Source organism: Mauremys reevesii, linkage group 10 (genome assembly GCF_016161935.1).
Source record: "Mauremys reevesii isolate NIE-2019 linkage group 10, ASM1616193v1, whole genome shotgun sequence".
NCBI classification, from domain to species: Eukaryota; Metazoa; Chordata; order Testudines; family Geoemydidae; genus Mauremys; species Mauremys reevesii.
The window spans coordinates 83,325,751-83,346,752 of record NC_052632.1 but is presented as its reverse complement, the minus strand read 5'-3'; the positions used below and the strand labels follow the sequence as shown (position 1 = coordinate 83,346,752).

Here is a 21,002-nt window from a genome sequence, read left to right as displayed (position 1 = left end):
ACTTTTAACATGATTAGGTAAAAAAATACACATACCTCAAAAAAAGCACACACAATTATATGTTCCTTAAAAAAAAAAAGTGTGTCCTGTAGGATCAAATCTGTTACCTAAGTGTAAACAAAGCACCCAACTTAGCACCCAGAACTGCAGTTATCAGTTTTTCAGTCTACGAGAAAAAATGACAAAGCCCAAAGAAAGATTTTGTACACAAGGGATATTTGGAGCATGTATGCTATTTCTTCTCCAATGGAGGACTGACAGTTATAAATCCTTGGTATAAATTTCAAGGGCAGAGAAAGAGATACGCTATTTCAGGTGATTACAAACATGTACACTACCACCGTCTTCCACTACTCTGCCACAGCAGTGACCCAGTTCTACTCTATTTCACAGCTGAATGGAGGGGGACAGAATTAGGTAGAAGAATGGCCATGACATAAGTCAATTTAATGCATAGGAGCATGCATAGGGAAGATATTCACAAATAATTAGATAAACCGATAAGTTGGATAAAATGACTAACACAGTATTAGATTCTGCTGATGTTAAGAGTTCTGTACCTATTTTAGAAAGCTACTGAATTCAGGTCCTCTAACAATATTTCACACGCACACATTCAACAGTGTATGAACGACCTATGATCAAATGCATTTAATGTTCAAAAGTACAATTCAATGCCTTCAAAAATTCTGTACATATTTCCATCTATTCCTTTCTAGCATATTCCTCTGTTCATTAATGTTAAGATTTAAAGAACAAAGCAATGCAATGTAAAATGATGCAAGAGAAGAAAACATTTTATATTCTTCTCTGCACTTCTAAATCAGTAATTTTTCTTAATGGTAAATTTTTGTTATTAATAATATAAATTACTTATAATTATGCAGAAGTTATTTAAAAAACTTCATACTACTTTAGTCCACTTACTAATGCAACTCAGACATTTAAAGAGAGTTAGTCTTTCATATACTAAACTCCACTTCTCCACCCACAAATCTGTTATTTAACTTTCTAGTAATCTACATTTTACCAATATACCTTTTGATGCAACTGGTCATGTCTAATCTTTAAAGTTAAAAAACATACTTAAAGCTTGATCTAAGAAAGTCTGTTGACAGCGGTAAATGAAAATAAACACTACCTGCATACAGTCTACCAGTATTACTCCACCAACAAAGTACTTATAAAGAACTGCACTGCTTAGTTATAAATCCACTTTTTGTCACCTGGTATTGTTTGTATGAATTATACTGTCTTTCTATTTAGACTGTAAACTCCTTGGTGCAGTGATTATTTTATTACAGCACGTAATGTCTTGTTGGTGCTCAATAAAATTATAATTTTTATTTCACCTAGTATTCCTTCCATAGTAGAATTATTCCTTGCAGATTAAATACAAATCATTTACATATGACATTCCAATGGAAGAGAACTGAAGTTAGAAAAATCATTCCAGAGCAGAACGGCAACAAAGCAACATTCATTTCTAACTTGCCTTACTGTGCTTTAAAGGGGCTTATATAAAAGTGCATCTTACTAAAATAACTGAACTAATTCCTGGTTACTCATTCATTTGTTAACGATAAAATGATAGAGCACATTAGTAAATAAGATCCCTTTTAGTAAAATAAACCCCAAATAGCTACAGTATGAACACTACTTTTTCTAAAAAAATAAAACGTTACATACAGATTACACAAGAAATATATTTACTTGGTAGATAAAAGCAGTTATAGAATTATTCACTTTGTGTAAAGATTGACAAATTCAATAAAATGCAACCAAATGTTCAGGTAAAACATTTTTAGTTTGAGCGATGTTTTCTCTGCTGTCTACAGTCAAATATGCTTTAAGATGCAACTTAAAGTTTCAGTTATTTTCAATTTAATCAAATGTATTATTGACACCAACAGGCCCAATACAATCATTTTTCTTAACTAAGTGTTGGGGGGGGGATGTCGGGGGGCGGAGGGGGGGAGAAGCAGGGAAATCACACAATTTGTTAATTCTATCCAGTTGTATTTTATAATCAGCAACTTTTCAGAAGATTAAACCAGCTCTGTTAATATTTCACTTTAACTAACCTTTTATTGTTCCAATATGATTATTATAAATTCCAATACCCCTTAAATCCCAGAAATGTGTTATAATCTACTTCTCTAGTTAAACAGCACTGTTAAAAACAGTGATAAAATATTGTTTAGCACATCAGTATTTTGTTCTACATCACCCTAAAGTCTAAAGGCAACTTTGCTAATGGACTTACAGTGTATTACTCCTAATTTTCTTGACAAGAAGCAGCAAGATTACAAAGGAATATAAGGAGAGATTTTCATAAACAACAAACCTGCTGAAAACCCACAAAGCAGTGGAAGCTGAAGTTACAGTCTGCACGACCGTGACAGAAACAACAGTTTACAGAGAGATTCCAAAGAAAGACGCTTCCAACTTGTGTTGCTTTCCCACTCTGCAGATTTCATTAGAAAATGGAGGAGAAGCATGGTGTCATTTTACTGCTACAAGAGTACTGCTTGCCAACTCCTCCTGGAGTAGGGGCCCAGTGACAAACTCCCCCCTCCAATAAAAAAAATGGCAGCTGTTTGAACAACTTTAATGCAGATGGAGAACAGTTTCACTCAAACAAAATCAGCTTACAGAGCTCAAATCAACGGCTAAAGCACACAAAGAGCAGCACCAAACGGTCATTTAAGTGTTCTTTTCTTATTACTGCTTAAGCTGACCTCTTAAAACTGTACTGTAATACACTTTCCTTGCATGTCATGCCCCAAAGAGTTGTCAGTTCTGGAATGCTGAAGGGCAAACAGAGGAAGTCTGGCTTTCAAGCTGACACACGTAAGATGTAATGCTAGAATTTTCGTTGTGGAAAAATGGCCGCAGCTGTAAGCTCAGCTAGCTGATCTGGAAAATATCTAACTGTTTGCCAAGTCATTAACCCCTGCAGATCCGTAGAAAGGTAAATTATAAGGCATTTATATGGGGAATTTTAACAGCAAGTATTCATAGCTCAGTTCATTTTTTTCTTTTTTCTACTTATAAGCTTTGAAAGCTAATATAACAGTTTTCTATTAAGGTAAAGCAGTTATACAAGTGGAAAACAAAACTTCTGTGAGCATGGAGAGTTTTGTTTCACAGAGAACAGATGAATGAGAAGTTTCAAAGGTAGGAAATATGAGTAAAGGAATTTGATTCCATATCCAGTTATTTTTAAAGGCACTTTCTATTTTAGTGGTGATCCAGAGTTTATCCTATTCTGCAACAAAAGCATTAGTTTTATGCCTAGCCCTTCCACAAAACAGGGAAATTTAGAGAAAAAGTTGAAAATCTGAATTGATGATCTACGTTTTGTTATTTTGCAAAGCACTAGAAGACTCAACAGCATGAGTGACAGCCTTAACCCTACTGCACAGTTTGTAAAACTATTTCACTAAAATATTACCTATGTATCTTGAAATACAAGATGTAAAGGAAATGTTTCACATTACAAAGCACTGTCCTGCACACACATACATTTATATTTACAGTGACAGCATCTTGTTTGCTGAAGAGTCTAGGAAGCTGGTATTTTGTGGCAAAATGCAAGCTAAATACTCATTGTGTAACGTTTGGTTTAGCATGTAGTGTACGATGCCATTTTCTTTGCATAGCTGAAGTGGGGTTTGAGAGATTTCTTTTGAATGGGATATTCATGATGAATGGGGAGATTTGTTTATCTTGAATAATATTACAAGTTAAATTCAATAAAAGCTATTATACCAGGCTACCATGTAAGTTAGAGTAGACCACCACCACAATGTTTGGCAGTTCAGTAACACATTTAATTGGTAAAGATCTCAAAGCACTTTCCAAACTTTACATTTAATTTGTATTTAGTATCTACAGGGTCCCAATTGAGATCATGGACCCTCTGTGCTAGGTTCTGAACATATACATAGTGCCCTCCTCTGAGGAACGTAGGAATTATTGAATTGCTGAATACATTTAAAACTTAAAAGCTAGAAAAAATGTTTAACTGAAAAACTGTATACAAAATACAACCTTATGTCAATGCTAATGTATCAAACAGCTATGGCTGAAATATCTACACTACTGTTATCTTCTTAACTGTTTCAATATTTTAATTTGAACAGGAGTATAATCAAAATTTGCTAGTAATGTCAAATTACTTTATCCCATTCCAAGAAAAAGGGTTTATGACACTGGGGTTCTGGAACTATTAAGAAGAAAAGAGCGCAAGAAGTGATCCTAGACATAAATGCATTTTAGACTCACCTGCGAGTTTGGGGGGAGGGGTTTATTACAATTTTAATATAATTTTCTGCAATGAAGAACTTTACTATGAATTACTTCGCAATCCTATATTCTTGTATTCTATCTTCAACCCATCCACATAATATTTTAAGAAATTAACATAATGGAAACTTGGAAACTAATAAAATATTTAATTTTCATCTTGAATGCAAGCAGACAAAACTATGATGAAACAGTGAATTGGGTTTGCATAACACGGATGACAAATTTTGACATGTGAAATTATGGTTTGAAACAGCTTCACAATTGAATCCCATAACATCTATGCTTATTAAAAGTGACTGCCAGCATGTTTGACATATCTTAAAATTCCCCCTAACTTTTATAGTAAAATATAGTTAAGGAAATAAAGTAACATATTAAAGTTAGAGTTGGGTATTTACACTAATAAAGCACATTACATTTCAATTAACAAAAGCTGAAAATCTAACAATGACCAAAATGTCTGCATCTTTATTCCCTCAGCTGTGAGCATCACTATCACTTCTCAAGACGGTGAGAGACACATATCAATTGTGACTTTAGAATGGACAGTACGATTTTATAAAGCAAAACATTTACCATTTTTCTATTCTGTCCCTCAGTCTTTCCTAGTTTAATTTATTACTGTAGAATTTTAAAAAAAGTGACACTATTCATAATTCTATAGTTGGCAGGTCTATGCATGGCTGTTAGCATATCTTTTTTATTGTGGCATCTGGCTATGTAAGGAGTGGCTATAGGAGAAGAGAAACATTTGTTTCGTAGATGAGATAATTGTAATTCCATGCACTGGCTGAAAAAGGGAGGCTAAATAAATTAAATTAAAATATATATCTGCTACAGAGGGCTCCAGGTATGTGAGATTCTTTGATGGGGTAAAAGCCTTCTGAAGAGGGGGGAAATGGTAGCTGTGGTAACATCTTGACTTTAGTAAATGGGGGGAGGGATAGCTCAGTGGTTTGAGCATTGGCCTGCCAAACCCAGGGTTGTGACCTCAATCCTTGGAGGGGGCCACTTAGGGATCTGGGGCAAAAATCAGTACTTGGTCCTGCTAGTGAAGGCAGGGGGCTGGACTCGATGACCTTTCAAGGTCCCTTCCAGTTCTAAGAGATAGGTATATCTCCTATTATTTATTTATTATTTTGATACTGTCTTGCATGATCTTCTCATAAACAAACCAGGAAAATACAACCTAGATGGAGCTACTATAAGGTGGGTACGTAACTGGTTGGAAAACCGTTCCCAGAGTTATCAATGGTTCACAGTCAAGCTGGAAGGGCATATTGGGTGGGATCCTGCAGAGATCTGTTCTGGGTCTGGTTCTCATCGATATCTTAATTAATGATTTAGATATTGGCATGGAGAGTACACTTATAAAGTTTGCAGATGATACCAAGCTGGGAGGGGTTGCAAGTGCTTTGGAGGATACCATTAAAATTCAAAATGATATGGACAAACTGGAGAAATGGAATTAAATTCAATAAAGACAAATGCAAAAGTACTCCACTTAGGAAGGAACAAATCAATTGCACACATACAAAATAGGAAATGACTGCCTAGGGAGGAGTACTGCAGAAAGGGATCTCGGGGGTTCATCGTGGATCACAAGCTAAGTATGAGTGGACAGTGTAACACTGTTGCAAAAAAACCCAAAAGAATTATTCTAGGATGTATTAGCAGGAGTGTTGTAAGCAAGTCATGAGAAGTAATTCTTCCGCTCTGTTCAACGCTGATTAGGCCTCAACTGGTTCTGGGCACCACATTTCAGGAAAGATGGACAAACTGGAGAAAGTCCAGAGAAGAGCAACAACAATGATTACAGGTCTAGAAAACATGACTTATGAGGAAAGATTGAAAAAATTGGGTTTGTTTAGTCTGGAGAAGAGAAGACAGAGGAGACATGATAACCAATTTTCAAGTACATAAAAGGTTGTTACAAGGAGGAGGGAGAAAGAAATGTTCTTAATCGCTGAGGATAGGACAAGAAGCAAAGGGCTTAAATTGCAGTAAGGACGGTTTAGGTTGGACATTAGGAAAAAAACTTCCTAACTGTCAGGGTGATTAAGCACGGGAATAAGTTGCCTAGGGAGGTTGCGGAATTTCCATCAGTCTAACCTGCTCTTAAAAATCTCCAAACACCTGTCAGGGTTGGTCTAGACCAGTGTTTCCCAAACTTGTTTCGCCGCTTGTGCAGGGAAAGCCCCTGGCAGGCTGGGCCAGTTTGTTTTCTTGCTGCGTCCGCAGGTTCGGCCGATCGCGGCTCCCAGTGGCCGCGGTTCGCTGCTCCAGGCCAATGGGAGCTGCTGGAAGCAACGCGGGCTGGGGGACGTACTGGCCACCGCTTCCAGCGGCTCCCATTGGCCTGGAGCAGCAAACCGCGGCCCTGGGAGCTGCGATCGGCCAAACTTGTGGACGTGGCAGGTAAACAAACCAGCCTGGCAAGCCAGGAGCTTTCCCTGCACAAGCAGCAGAACAAGTTTGGGAACCACTGGTCTAGATAATACTTAGTCCTGCCATGAGTGCAGGGGATTGGACTAGATGACCTCTCAAGGTCCCCTCCAGTCCTATGATTCCATGATTCTAGTTCTGCCATCTTCATTAAATGTTCAGTCCTGAACCCACTGAAGTCAATGACAAAACTCCCATTGCCTAATGAGTCCAGGATCAAGCCTTAAGAGACAGATTCTATAGGCAATGGCATTGGATGCGCAAGATGGCTGCAGATCCAGGATTTAAGGAAGTTAGTCTCCTAATGTAGGTTCATAACTCCAATTAATGAAAGAACAGTGCATTAAAACCCCCAGCACGCACAATGTAGAAGCTCTTTTTGCCTCAAAGCAGTGTAACTACTCTATGAACCTAAAGATACTTTTATTCTTTGGTTTCTGTCACCAGTTTTTTTTTATATCTATATCTATATCTATATCTATATACACACACACACACACACACACATATATACACACACACAAACACACTTCCTTCCCACACAACCCCTTAATGTATTAGGAGCCTACTATGCTATAGAATTTAGCTTTTCTATGCAAGTTGTCAACTCAATTAATCCACTGCAAATTGAGGAAACTAGATATAAGCTCATCTTAAAGTATCATGTAATTACTGCTGCATACACTAGGCAGAAAGATGAGAATGCACCTTTATATGGAGAATTCACCACCTGATCTTGAGCCATTATGACTAGCTAACACATTTCATTGTTAAAAAATTACTATAAATTTGTCTCAAGGCTTAATATTTAACAAAATAGAGTGTTTCTAAAGACAAAGAATTTAGCAAATGTTAGCCCCCTGCATAAATATATAACCATTATAAAATTCTCAACGAACACTACTTGAATTAGAATGAAAAAAGGAAGTTACGCCTACACAAAGTAGAGATGTATTTTCTTCATCTTAAAGATATAGCAAGTACTTGAAAGGAATCAAAATATACAGTACAAATATTCAAATTAATCACAATACTCCCAATTTGTTTTTGAGCTAAATTAGAGCTCATAGACATGGGAATCCCAGCCCTTTACACCAAGATGAAACTGCTGGATGTGTCATTTCACTTCAGAGATAGATGGACAATTACTGTGCCTATCACTCTGATGTCTATGTGCACTAACAGCACTTTCGGAAGAACTGCCTCAAATAGATTAACTACATCCCATGACCTACAATACGGCTGGATTGGTAGGAGGATGCAAATTTTTTTTTTTGCATATTTTTTAAATGAAAGGAGAAGAGGAAGAGAAAAATGAAGGAGAGGAAGATAAAGTAGAATGCTGCTTGTGCGCATAGTGCTGTACAAATAATTAAGAAAAGGTGAATAAGAGTGAAGGAATATATCAACCAAACTATGAACAATTTTCCTTTTTTTTGTTTGGAACCACTAGATACACCATTGGCACACTTATGTTTTCTCACATCCTATCTTTTCAGGCTGAGTCAAAATGTTTCAGACCCTCCCTTTTAATTCAAACACAAATTAAAATACCTACTCAAACACCACAAAATATAAATAGCTTTAAAGTAACTTACCTTTGATTTTTTGTTCAATGGCCTACAACAAAAAAGAAACAGTGTTAATAATTTGTACAGATTGTTCTTTTCTGATATCTTGCCTGCATCTGTATAGTCTCACAATAGACTCCTGCCTGCTTTTCTTTTAACATGTTCTGGTACATCGAAAGTGGACAGTTGAAGATCATTTCCCCTCTTCCACCAGCCCTCACTTTATAGCTGCAAAGCTGTTTAAAAACATGATACCAACAGAAGGCCAAATGGATCACACATTCATTTCTAATCCAACCCAGTTTAGACTGAGTTCCTTTAAAAATGGGTTAAAATTATCAGTATTTATTTGCCTAGCAAAAGTCATAGGAGGTAGAACAATTTTTAGTTTAGCTTATGAAAACTGCACAGCTCAAAACAATCCCCAATCATAATAAACAGAAAAACTCAGGAGTGTGAGTGTGCAGAACAAATCTAAAATCTTCACTTTTCAAGAGCCTGCAGAAGTTTGACAAGCTACTTTTAGAGTTACCTGTGCGAAAGGGCCAAGACAAAAGGTCTGCGTTGATAAACTATATCACGAGATAACAAAATATTCCTCTCTTCCTGCTGTACTGAAGTGCCCCCATTTGTGTAGGTCTAGTTACACAAGAGAAGACGGTACATGCGGTGCTCTAAAAGGCATGAAGTAAATAATGGTTCCCCCCATTCCACCCCGAGCTCTGACATACAAGTAACGGACGATTACTGTAATAAGAGAGCAAAATATTTTCAAAGCAGACGTGAGATTTAACTTCACAGTATCTCTTTCATGTGTGTTCATAAAATGTTAGTGTCATAATAAATGTTCTGCAGCATACAATATTCATTAAAATTAATCATGACTTAGTAATATGAGACCTTACCACAGTGCTCTGCAATGAAATCCTGAGAAGTGGTCAAGATTGACAGATTTGATAATTATTGTGTTTAAATATTAGCACAGTAAGAAACCGTGAGGGCTGATTATACTGAAAAGTTACTAATGCCCTTTACTATCATGTCCGCCCATCTGTTAAAGAAATCAGCAGTTTACAATATTAGCAAATTCTGTACTTCATATTAAATTTTTTTTTGCCAAGAACTGATAAAAGCAAGCAAGTGTACACAAATTTTTATACTGTCCAATTTCTAGGCACAATAGAAAATCCAGTCTCTTGTTTCCTTGTACTGCAAAGTATTTGGTATATATATAAAACTACATTTGCTTGAGAATTTTTGAACAACACTCAAGGGTGGCCAATATGTGCAAATTCTTTTTCAAAGAGAAGAAAAGCCATTATTGGTATGTTATACTGTATCAGTTACTGGAACTGAAAAAAAAGTGTAAATAGTTCAATGGCTGCTTATGCTGAATGCAACAAAACTTCTACTGGATTCAGTTTAGAATCCTCTTCGTCAACTCTACACTCTAAGGTCCTAAAATACTAAAAGGGGTTGCAGCCCTTTTTCCTCACTCAAAAAAAAGCCAGTTACATTATAAAGGTCTCTGATATTGTATGTCATAGCTTTTGACCTAGCTTACACTTATCAAGGCTATCAAATCTGGAGGAGAAATTTATTTTGCTGGCTAGGGAAGTTTTTATAGTAATTTTGAACTGCTGAGTTTTGTACAGTATGTGCAATTATTATTCTGTGCCTAGAGCTCAGCATGCTTGTATGGATACAAATAGGTAAGTGTAATAAAATAGTAGAGCTTCCATACGAGGTGCTACATGGCAGTGTGAAACAGACCCTTCTCCCCTTCTGAAGCCAAGTAACATCCTCACTGTAACTCTTCCTCTTCTTTCCTTTTCCTACTCCTTTCCTCTGAATCCATTAACAAAAACTCCTCCCCCCCATACAATTCATGTATCAAACAAGGCTGTCTTTTCTCCCCTCTACCACATTCATTTGCTTGTGTATTACCATCTCATGCCCTACCCTTTGTCTGTAGGTGTCCTTAGACTACAAGCTCCTCCAGGGACACAGATTGTCTTTCTCCTATGCTTGTACAGCTCTCAACACAGTGGGATCTGTATTTTTACTACTCCTAAGTGGGAAAGTGCTCTCTCCCACCTCACCTAAGTTAGGACAGTCATCACAGCCACCAGGGCTCAGTCACTGAAATCAGGGGAAAAGCCTTCCTTTAATACATTCCCAACCCCTCTCCTTCCCACCAAAACTTCTACCTGAATGGAGACATCACAAAATTGTCCCATTAACAGGGAGACTACAACAACAAGAACTCCTCCACACTGAACAAACAGCCCATTATACATGTCAGAAAACTTGCTGTTACCCAAAATTAAAATCTTTCTATGTCTTCCACTCGATAATGTTATCTCAACCTAGCCTAACCCTCCAACCCAAAAACACCTCACTTGAAGACCTGAGGACTTCATACAGATGTTACCCTTTATTATACCCAGGCAAAAACAGACTGACTGGGCAATAGTGTATTTGGACAGTACTGTTCTGTAAAAATACTACCATTCGCAGCTGGATCTACAAATCTTAGGAGATCAAATAGGCCTGAGGCTGGAGTTTATCACTGCCACAGCTCTGCTGAATGAGCTTCAAGTTGGTCTTTAAGTGACAATTCCGGCAGTGGCTCAGGAATAGGAAAATAAAGGAGGCAAATTTTTGCATTTCTATAGGTAATGTGCTGGACTCAACTGTCCACAATGATCAGGTGCAAAGGCTACCAGCTGACCTTAGGGTGACCAGATGTCCTGATTTTATAGGGACAGTCCCAATCTTTTTCTTATATTGGCTCCTATTACCCCCTACCCCCATCCCGATTTTTCACATTTGCTGTCTGGTCACCCTAACTGACCTCTAAATCAGCCCTATTTAGAAGAGTTAAAAAGCCAAACCTTTTTTTAAGTTAGCTAATACATTTTAATTAAGTAGTGTTTAAAAACATGGTCGGCACCTAGGGCAGTCAAGGTTTTACCTTTTTTTAAAATGCTAGTCAGGGAGCCTAAAGTAGACTATAACCAGCCAACGTATTTTTAAAGGTGTCAAACCTTGTCTGTACAGGGTGTGCTGACATGTTTTTAGACACCACTTAATTGAAATGCGTTTGCTTAGCTTGTTTTTAAAAACTGCTTTTTCCTAGTCTAGACAGCCTGAGCTTCTCCAGGGCTGCAAGCGAGCTGGTTACATTCCACTGCTCTCCCTACAGAGAAACTACTTACATTTCTGAAGCATCAAGCCTAAACACTTAGCATTCTGTTGCTTCTAAAGTGAAAGCAGGGGAAATCTTTTGGTTTCTTAAGGACAATCAGCATGGCCATATGTAGAAAGGAACTAGTTTAGACAGAATTTCAGTAAAGTTCAGTTACAAGGCTATGTATGCTCAGTATTTCTTTAAAACACTTAAATTATTTCTGGTGCATAGTTTGTCACTGAATGAGTCAAGCTTTCTGCTGGAGACCAAAAAACCCCAACCAAGCACATTTTGGGGCAAGGATTCCAGAAATGGTAACGGGCAGGTCTACACTAGAAGCGTTACATCAGCAAAGCTGTACCGATGTAGTTGTGCTACTGTAGCATGGCTGGTGAAGACATGCTATGCTGATGGGAGAGCGCTCTCCTGTCGGCATAGTTACTCCACTTCCACGAGAGGCGGAAGCTATGCCAGCGGGAGAGCGTCTCCAGCCGACAGCGCTGGTGTGGACAGCTCTTGGCTCACTGTAGCTTGCGTCACCCAGGGTTGTTGTTGGTGGTGGTCTTTTCACACCCCTGAGCGACCCAAGTTAGATTGACTTAAGCAGTAATGTAGACCTGCTTGATATCTATGAAGCATCATCTCAGAAAAACAGTGAAGCCAAAGATCCCATGAGCAAAGAATCTCCTTTTCAATTAAGGGCATTGCTGGAAGATTTTGAACCCTAACAGAAAATGATTTATGCATTTGAACTTGAGCAGTAGTGATGGAGTTGTGCACTACTGAAGCAAGTCCTTATGCAGTTTGTTGTCGCTGCTATAAAGATTACAGAGGGTCTCATTCTGGGTTATAAGCAAATATCCCATCTTTTCTAAAAAATGTTCCAGAAAGACAGGATGAGGGGGGGGAGGGAGGAGGGCAGGGGGGAGAGATAACAGAATAAGGTGTGTACTTAGTTTTTGTAAATGAGATAAACCCCTTTATTTTGACAAGAGGTCTGTGTTGCAGAAATGACTAGCCATTTTTCTGCATATGAACCAAACATTTTACATTGCTCAGGAGGATCAAGAAAAAAAAAACTGAGAACTGGGCTTATTTTAGGATGTCTCCTTGTAGGAACTGGAAGTCTGAAATGGATGTTCTTAACCAGATTTACAGGCTTCTCTCAACCAGGGCATCTACAATGTTAAATACTAATGACTGACGGATACCGTTTTAGCATTACCCAAAAAGTAATTTTGTATTTTTTCTTTAAAAATGTCTCAGGAATAATTCCTAGTATTCACTCAGTGCTCTTACATCTTCAAAGCACTTTACCATAATTAGTCTTAAACCCCACTCCCTGCTGCCAATGTTTTAATTTTATCCATCTTTGATAAAGCATGCGTGATGAAGAGTCACAATCATCTCAGAAGGCTAATCAGATATATTAAAATAAGGCTAACAGCTAAAAACAACTATCTTAAACATTTTATACTATGTCAGTCTTCACACTGTGTATTCATGGGTTTGCATCCAGAAACATCCCTATCAACTGAAGATCTGTGAGCTAAATGGATATCTAAACAAGATCTTTAGCTTTGAAGAAACTATGCCTGCAAGTTCAGTAAAGATGTTCAGTAAAACAGTTACTTGATGATTGCCTTGTGCTTTGGAAGTGCTATGATGAGATTAAAAAAAAAAATAGGCTCATCTTTAACAGCTATATTACAATACGCAAAATTAGTCTGAGGAAAAAAACAAAGCCAAATCCTATTTAAAAAAACCCACAAAACTTAAAATGATTCACATACCTTTTTTTGAGCAGCTTCCTTCTTTTTCTTGTCTTCTTTTCTCTTTTTCCTTTCTTCCATCAACTGTTCTTCCTCTTCTTGCACTAAATCCCTGAACCACACAGTTTGTAATTAACTCTCCCAAAATGCATTCAGTAGACATTTCTATTCCTTCATTTATACTCTTTTTAGAAATTATCTTAAAGAGATATGGGAATTTTATCCCTAATTTGTTGACTGCATAGAATTTCTAAAGGGATCAGTTAGTCTAAATCAAGATAATATATACTGTCACTCTACATCATAAGTGGACAACTGTTTTATTATGGTGTGCATTTTAATAGGCCTATTTTCAATGCAACATCCAAGAGCAGAGATCCTTCCTCTACACCCCTGAAATTAAAACCACCACCACCAAAAACCATGTATAGTACCATTCTATATATGGTACCTTCTTTCTACCAAAGGACATAATTAAAGCTTATTCTTTTCAGTTTACTTTAATTCACAAATCAGTGTTAGTTCTAAAGAGTTGGCATGATTCTAATACTATTTAATCTTTACCTTCTGCTGTGAATTAGCTCTGAAATTGAACTTTTACATGTCAAATTTGCCCTGTCTTCTTTCAGACATAACCAGCTTCCGCAGACAAATATTAAAACAGCAGCATAGTTTAACAGAGTTGGAGCCAGGAAATTCTTACATAAATTTCAATTCATCCTTACATACTTTATGCAACACAATGTTCACTACCAATGCAACGGTGCAGCCATATGATGTATTCTATTCTCACTTTCTAGGCAGCTTTAAGAGCACTCCATTCTTGCAGTTAGAATGGAATTTAGTCCTTTGAACAAGAATGGGAACATATGAGTAGAAAAGAAAGCTGAAATTGAAGAGCAGTGAAGATGCAAGTACTCCTACGGACTATGCAGCAAGACACAGTAAGATAGTAACAAAGAAACAGCAGGGTTTAAAGTAAACTGCAGGCTAAAGGAAGTTTATTAAGGTAATAAGAAAGTAAGAGTGGCCATATTGGGTCAGATTGGTGGCCCATCTAGCCCAGTATCTTGTCTCTGACAGCGGCCAGTGCCAGATGTTTCAGAGGGAATGAACAGAACATGGACATTTCAAGTGATCCATCCTCTGATGTCCAGTCCCAGTTTCTGGCAGTTGGAGGTTTAGGGACACCTGGAGCATGGGATTGTCTTCCTGACATCACCACCACGGATGAACCTATTCACTGTGAACTTATTTAATTCTTTTTTGAACCCTGTTTTTCACCTTAACATCCCCTGACAATGCGTTCAACAGGCTGACTGTGGTTGTGTGAGGAAGTACTTCCTTATGCTTGTTTTAAACCTGCTGCCTATTAATTGAATTGTGTGACCTCTGGTTCTTGTGCTATGAGAAGGAGTAAATAACACCTCCCTATTCACTTTCTCCACACCATTCATGATTTTATAGACCCCCATCTTATCCTCTCTTAGTCACCTCTTTTCTAGCTGAACAGTCCCAAGTCTTTTTAATCTATTCTTGCATGGAAGCTGTTCCATCCCCCTAATTGTTTTCGTTGCCCTTCTCTGTACCTTTCCCAACTTTAATGCATCTTTTTTGTAATGTGACAACCAGAACTATATGCAATATTTAAGTTGTGTGTTTACCATAGATTTAAATAGTGGCATTAGGATATTTTCTGTTTTATATATCTCCCAGGCCTAATGATTCCTAACATTGTTAGCTTTTTTGCTTGCCACTGCACACTGAGCATGTTTTCAGAGAACTATTCATGACGACTCTGAGATCGCTTTCTTAAGTGGTAATAGCTAATTTAGAACCCATCATTTTGTATGTAAAATTGAGATTATTTTTTTCCAGTGTTCATTACTTTGGACTTAACACTGAATTTCATTTGCAATTTTGTTGCCCAGTCACCCAGTTCTGTGAGATCCCTTTGTGACTCTCTGTAGTCAGCTTCATACTTAACTATCCTGAGTAATTTTGTATTGTCTGCAAACTTTGCCACCTTACTATTCACCCTCTTTTCCAGATCTATGAATATGTTAACAGCTCAGGTCCCAGTAGAGGGTCTTGGGGGACCCCACTATTTACCTCTTTCCATTGAGGAAAAACGTTTGAAGAGATGGTCCAGAGTAGACTACAAAGTTAGGTCAACGTAAGTCACCTTGGGTCAACCTATTTGTGCATGTGTCTACACTCAAATTCGTCTCCAGTCAACTTAAGCACCCTGCTACAGCAATACACTAATACCACCTTCCCAAATGGTGCAGAGATATGGTTGACCTACAGAGGTTGATGCAGTGTAAGTATGGACACTGCATGACCTGCAGTCTTCCAACAGCTGTCCCATAATGCCCCATTTCTTGCAACGAGTGACCATTGTGGTAACAGTTATAAACTCCATTGCCTAAGGGACACAGAGACCAGAAGCCACCACTCCATTTAAGCCCCTCCCCCTCAAAGTTTTTGAAATGCCTTTTCTTGACTACCCACCTTGCTGAGCACACCTAGCAGCTCCCCGTTCTTGAGTGCAACTGCCCAAGCAACAATGCTAGTTCTATCCACTAGACACATACACCGATCAATGAGAACCACAGTCAGTGTTTGTGTGGTCACAATGACCTACATTTGTGCCCTGAAAATGGACAGAAATGTTTGCTGTGTTGCCAATTTTAAAGTTCTGTTCTGTTAAAAGTTTGTATTGCATTGCCTGTTTTTTGTACATTGGTTTTGTGCAGTGTTTTTGTTTCTCAATAAATTTCTATTTTTGAAGAACAAAATCTTTATTAGTTCACAACAAATACTGCAGAATGCACAGCACCACAGAATGCGTAGGTTCAGAAAAACAGTACATTTATAACTGACAGAAAGCACTACACCATTCCTAACAGCACCCAAAGCTTCAGGCCCAGATAACAGTCCATTACAGAATGGTGAGCCACAGGACTGTTCAAGTGTTCTTTCAAAAGCCTCCTTCAACCACATAGCTCCCTGTTGAGCTCTTGTAAAGGCCTTTGTGTCTGGCTGTTCAAAGTCAGCAGACACTGCTTCACCTCCTCCTTGGTGGCAGTTTTCCCCTTTGCCTCACAGATATTATGCAGGACACCACAGGCAGCTATAACCATATATTTCTCACTGAGATTCAGTCTAGTGAGTGACCACCACCAGCATCCCTTCGATCTACCAAAAGCACATTCAACTATCGTTCTGCACATGTGGAGCCAGTAGTTTAATCTCTTTTTGGTACTGTCAAGGTGGCCAGTGTACCGCTTCATAAGCCAAGTGAACCAGGGGTAAACTCAGTCCCTCCAGAATCACCATTTGCATTTCAATATTCACAAGTCAGGAAAAAAAATGTCCCAGCTTGCAGCTTTCTGAAAAGTCCCGTATTCTTAAGATGCAGGTGGCAAGTACCTTCCCTGACCAGCCCACACCAATATGGGGAAAGTGTCCCCAGGGATTCACCAATGTTTTCACAACCACAGAAGAGAAGCCCTTTCTGCTGATGTACTCAATGGCAAGGTGGGCTAGTGCCAAAAAAAGATGTGCAAACAATCTATTGCCCCATTGCAGTTTGGGAACCCCATTGTTGCAAACACTAGTGCTATGTCCTGCACACTGTCCAGAATCAAAGTCTTGCATAGCAGGAGCTGATTAATGGACCTACACATTTGCATAACGACAGCCCCACTGTAGATTTTCCAATCCCAAAATGATTTCACACTGACAGTAGCAATCTGGCATCGCAAGCTTGCACAACGTGATAGCCACTCATCTCCCCACTGTCAACACAGCTCTCATTGTGGTGCTGTTGAACTAGAGGGCTTAGATGTGCTCGGCACACAGATCCAGGAATGAGGCCTTTCAAACCCAAAAGTTCTGCAGCCATTGCTCGACATCTCAAACCTGCATTACGATGTGATTCCACCAGTCAGTGCTTGTTTTTCGCTCCAAGAAGCGGTGCTCTACCATCTGCAGCTGCTCTGTGAATGTTGGTAACAACCCTGAATGGCCTCTCAGCAAACTGTCCTCAAAGAAATAGTCATGTCCCCTGTTGTTGTGGTACTTCCTATGGGTCAATCATGCATCCTGCATTTGTAACATTCATGAGAATAGCACGGAGCTCTGAGGGCTCCATGCTTCCGTCAAGAAAAGGGACAGGGAAAAGTGTTCCACAGGTTTATGGGATTTAAAAAGAAGGCATGGAAAAATTATGGGATATGGATGGCATCATGGGATGGAGAAAGTTACATGCTGGGAACCTGATACCTAGCTCCCAGAGATCCATGGGTGAGTCATTTCTATCCCACAACACTCTGTAAGAAGGTCTCAAAAGGCACTGAAGTTTGTAGTGTAGACATAACTGAAGTGACTAAGTGGCTGGAATGAAGAGGAATTGCAGAGAACCACAAGTGGCAGAAGGACAAGACTGCTGGAGTAGGCAGAAGAGAAAGTGAATGTACGTTAAGGGTGCAGCAAGTCCAGGATAGTCTGGAGTGTTCTAGAGATCCCTGGCAACAGGAATCTGCTCTTCTTCAGCAGTAGTACTGTAATCACGATTGCTCACATTGAACACACAAAAAAGAGAAGAGAACTTTGAAAAGCACCAGATAAACCTAACCATAAAAAGGAAACAGCGGCAGCTACCATCCAAAGACTCACCTGCAGGTAAGGAACATATTCACTTGCTGCAAGAGAGATTTAGTGGGGGGCTTTATTATAGGGACGCCCAGAGGGGGGGGGGGCAAGTGGGACAATTTGCTCCAGGCCCTGGGCCCCGCAGGGCCCCCACGAGAGTTTTTCAGGGCCCCTGGAGCGGGGTCCTTCACTGGTAAGTAGGCAGTTTCCCAGAGTGGGAAAAGGTACCTAAATCCATTAATTTCTGCAGAATTTAAGTTTTCTAAAATATGAGGTCCTTAATCCTGAATCTGTAGGCAAACTGCTCCACTTTCTCTGCCACTCCTGAAATTGTCAAGCAGCAGCAGTTAAATTGACAAGAGGTGGCCAGGGTTGCTATACAGAGCTCTGTGGGCAGTGAAACCAATTACAACCCATGTTAGTTCCACTCTCCCACTGCTTTGAAAAACAGAAGAATGGCCACACTAGGACAGACCAAAAGTCCATCTAGCCCAGTACCCTCTCTTCCAACAGTGGCCAGTGCCAGGTGCTTCAGAGGGAATGAACAGAACAGGGAATCATCGAGTGATCCATCCCTTGTCGCCCATTCCCAGCTTCTGGCAAACAGAGGCCAGGGACACCATCCCTGCCATCCTGGCTAATAGCCATTGAGGGACCTATCCTCCATGAATTTATCTAGTTCTTTTTTGAAGCCTGTTATAGTCTTGACCTTCACAACATCCTCTGGCAAAGAGCGCCACAGGTTGATTGTGTGTTGTGTGAAGAAATGCTTCCTTTGTTTTAAACCTGCTGCCTATTAATTTCATTTGCTGACCTCTAGATCTTGTGTTATTAGGAGTAAATAATTTCCTTATTTACTTTCTACACACCAGTCATGATTTTATAGACCTCTATCATACCCCCCGTAGTCATCTCTTTTTCCAGGTGGAAAAGTCCCAGTCTTGTTAATCTCTCCTCTTATGGAAGCTGCTCCATATCCCTAATCATTTCTGTTGCCCTTTTCTGAACCTTTTCCATGAGCAGCAGCTGATGCACCGGAGCTGCTGGATTTGTACATGGCTATTGGCTCTTCCCCATCTTTTATATCATCTTCTTGCTAGTGTGTCTACAAACTTTTCAAGTCCAACCTTTAAATGTGTAAAGCTCTGTGTAGGTACTAACCATGCTATTCATCTAGGATGGAAAAGCAGACTGGTGAGTTAAACAGCTATTTTAATTCTTAATTGTTTTTTTTGGGGGGGTAGAGAGCATGAAGGGGTAAGGGAAAAGAAAGTATTTATTGCAAGTTTACTGATTAGCTAATGCTACTTTGCTAAAATTAATCCCATTTCTCTCATTTGTAGACTCAAAATTCAGCTTCACTCACCACGTAAGACATTATTGTCTATTTAAAAGCATTGAGGGGAAAAAACACGGCTTTTAAGGAAGATGTGCACTCTCCCACTTTGGCTTCACAATGTTGATATCATCTAAGTCTGGTTGGCTGCTATCATTACAACATTTTTCTTTGGCAGCAAAGTTACATACAATTAGGCTTGGCAAGCTAGTCAATTGACCAGCCAAATAAAGTCAACTGACCACCTATTTGGCCATGGTCAAATATTCCCACAAAAATGCCTAGATGTAGGTAGAGACCTACATTTTTGATTGCATCATGGTGCCAAGTGTTAGCAAGCCTACTTAAATGTCTTGATCACTTACTTTACTACATATTGTCACCCACTGGGAAAAAGGTGAACTAATTGAAAGATGAGCATCTTGATTGGCCGGAATTCTCTAGAACATTCTATGTATGTATGTCTCTGTCTGTCTTTTATTTATAGACCAGGCCATCAATGCACATTGTAGTTTACAAAGCACATTAACATGATGACAAAGGTACAGATGAAGTCAATAAAGATAATGAAAAGCAAGATGCTTGAAGAGCTGGCCTGTTGCCTACCTAGTGTAAGTACATTTAAAAATGACTTTTATAGTTGCTATGTGTTTGTTTTATTTCATTTTTCTTTTCTTTTGTAACTGTTCAGTCTCAATAGTATTCATATTTAAATGCCAACTTAACATTGCTAAAAAAGGTAATAATTATTCTCTCTTTTTTTAGAACTCCACTTCATGGTGTTTCACATTTCTGGGAATTAAAATAACTCAGTTAAGTAACTTGGTTTTTGTAATTAGGTATAAATATCTAATGCTCAGTCTACCAGACATCATAAAGTCTTACTCCTTTTTGTTACTATTCTAATAAATTAGTGCTTTAAAATATTAACCACTTTTGACATATTTGACCAATGTTTGACCAGCAAATTGATCAAGTGTTTTTGGATCGCTCAAATGTCCAACCCTATATACAATTATGAAACTGGAGTTTCCAACACAAAAACAAGATTTTTTAATTTAAATAAAAGGTAAAACTACTTACTGCATTTTTAGTATGCAAATACAAAAGCGGGAGAAACAGGAAAATCAGATACAAAACAAATTCCTATAAAAACTACTGATAAGACCAATTTGCACACTTAGAAACTTAGAAACACAGAGAGCAAGCTTCCGTGTTGCACTACAGTGGAAACAGGGCTTAAAGTGGAGGCAGATTTCACAGTGTTTTATGCAGAAGAGCCACATATGTCTTTAACCCGGTTCTGCTGCTGAGAATATGCACAGTTTCACCTGTCGTGGCAATTCACATCAATATACTTCCTAGCTTTCCAACAGACAGAACAAGGGTTCCCATTCAGGCTGCCTGTTATTTTAGGCAGTGCCCAAATACTAAAAAGCAGACTCTCTTTGTGGGTACACCTTTGCTTGAACATAATTGCTCTCCCTCAAGTATCTTGCAGAAAGTTCCAGCTGTTTTGAGAAAGCCAAGATCACCATTATTGCTGCTCATCTGAGTACCATCTCTCAACATCTTGCTGAAGAATCTCATTGCTGGGGCAAAAGGCCAACTTGACCTTTAAAGTGACTCTCCTCCAACATGGAACAATGCCACAACAATGATCTTTAAACTTCATTGCTTGTAAGCACTTTGCATGGCAGTACATTTCCACA

The 21,002-nt window shown here is 38.8% G+C and overlaps 1 protein-coding gene across 6 annotated transcripts in view; it reads right to left on the bottom strand.

Moving 5' to 3' along the window:
- TNRC6A (trinucleotide repeat containing adaptor 6A) overlaps positions 1 to 21,002 on the bottom strand; it is a 170,197-nt gene that overhangs the window by 40,436 nt on the left and 108,759 nt on the right. For all 6 annotated transcript variants that reach the window (XM_039490564.1, XM_039490565.1, XM_039490569.1 and 3 more), the window contains 2 exons: positions 13,317 to 13,407; positions 8,358 to 8,379 (listed from right to left, as the gene is read on the bottom strand). In XM_039490564.1, the coding sequence (XP_039346498.1) occupies positions 8,358 to 8,379; positions 13,317 to 13,407 (113 nt within the window). The remainder of the gene's footprint in view (positions 1 to 8,357; positions 8,380 to 13,316; positions 13,408 to 21,002) is intronic.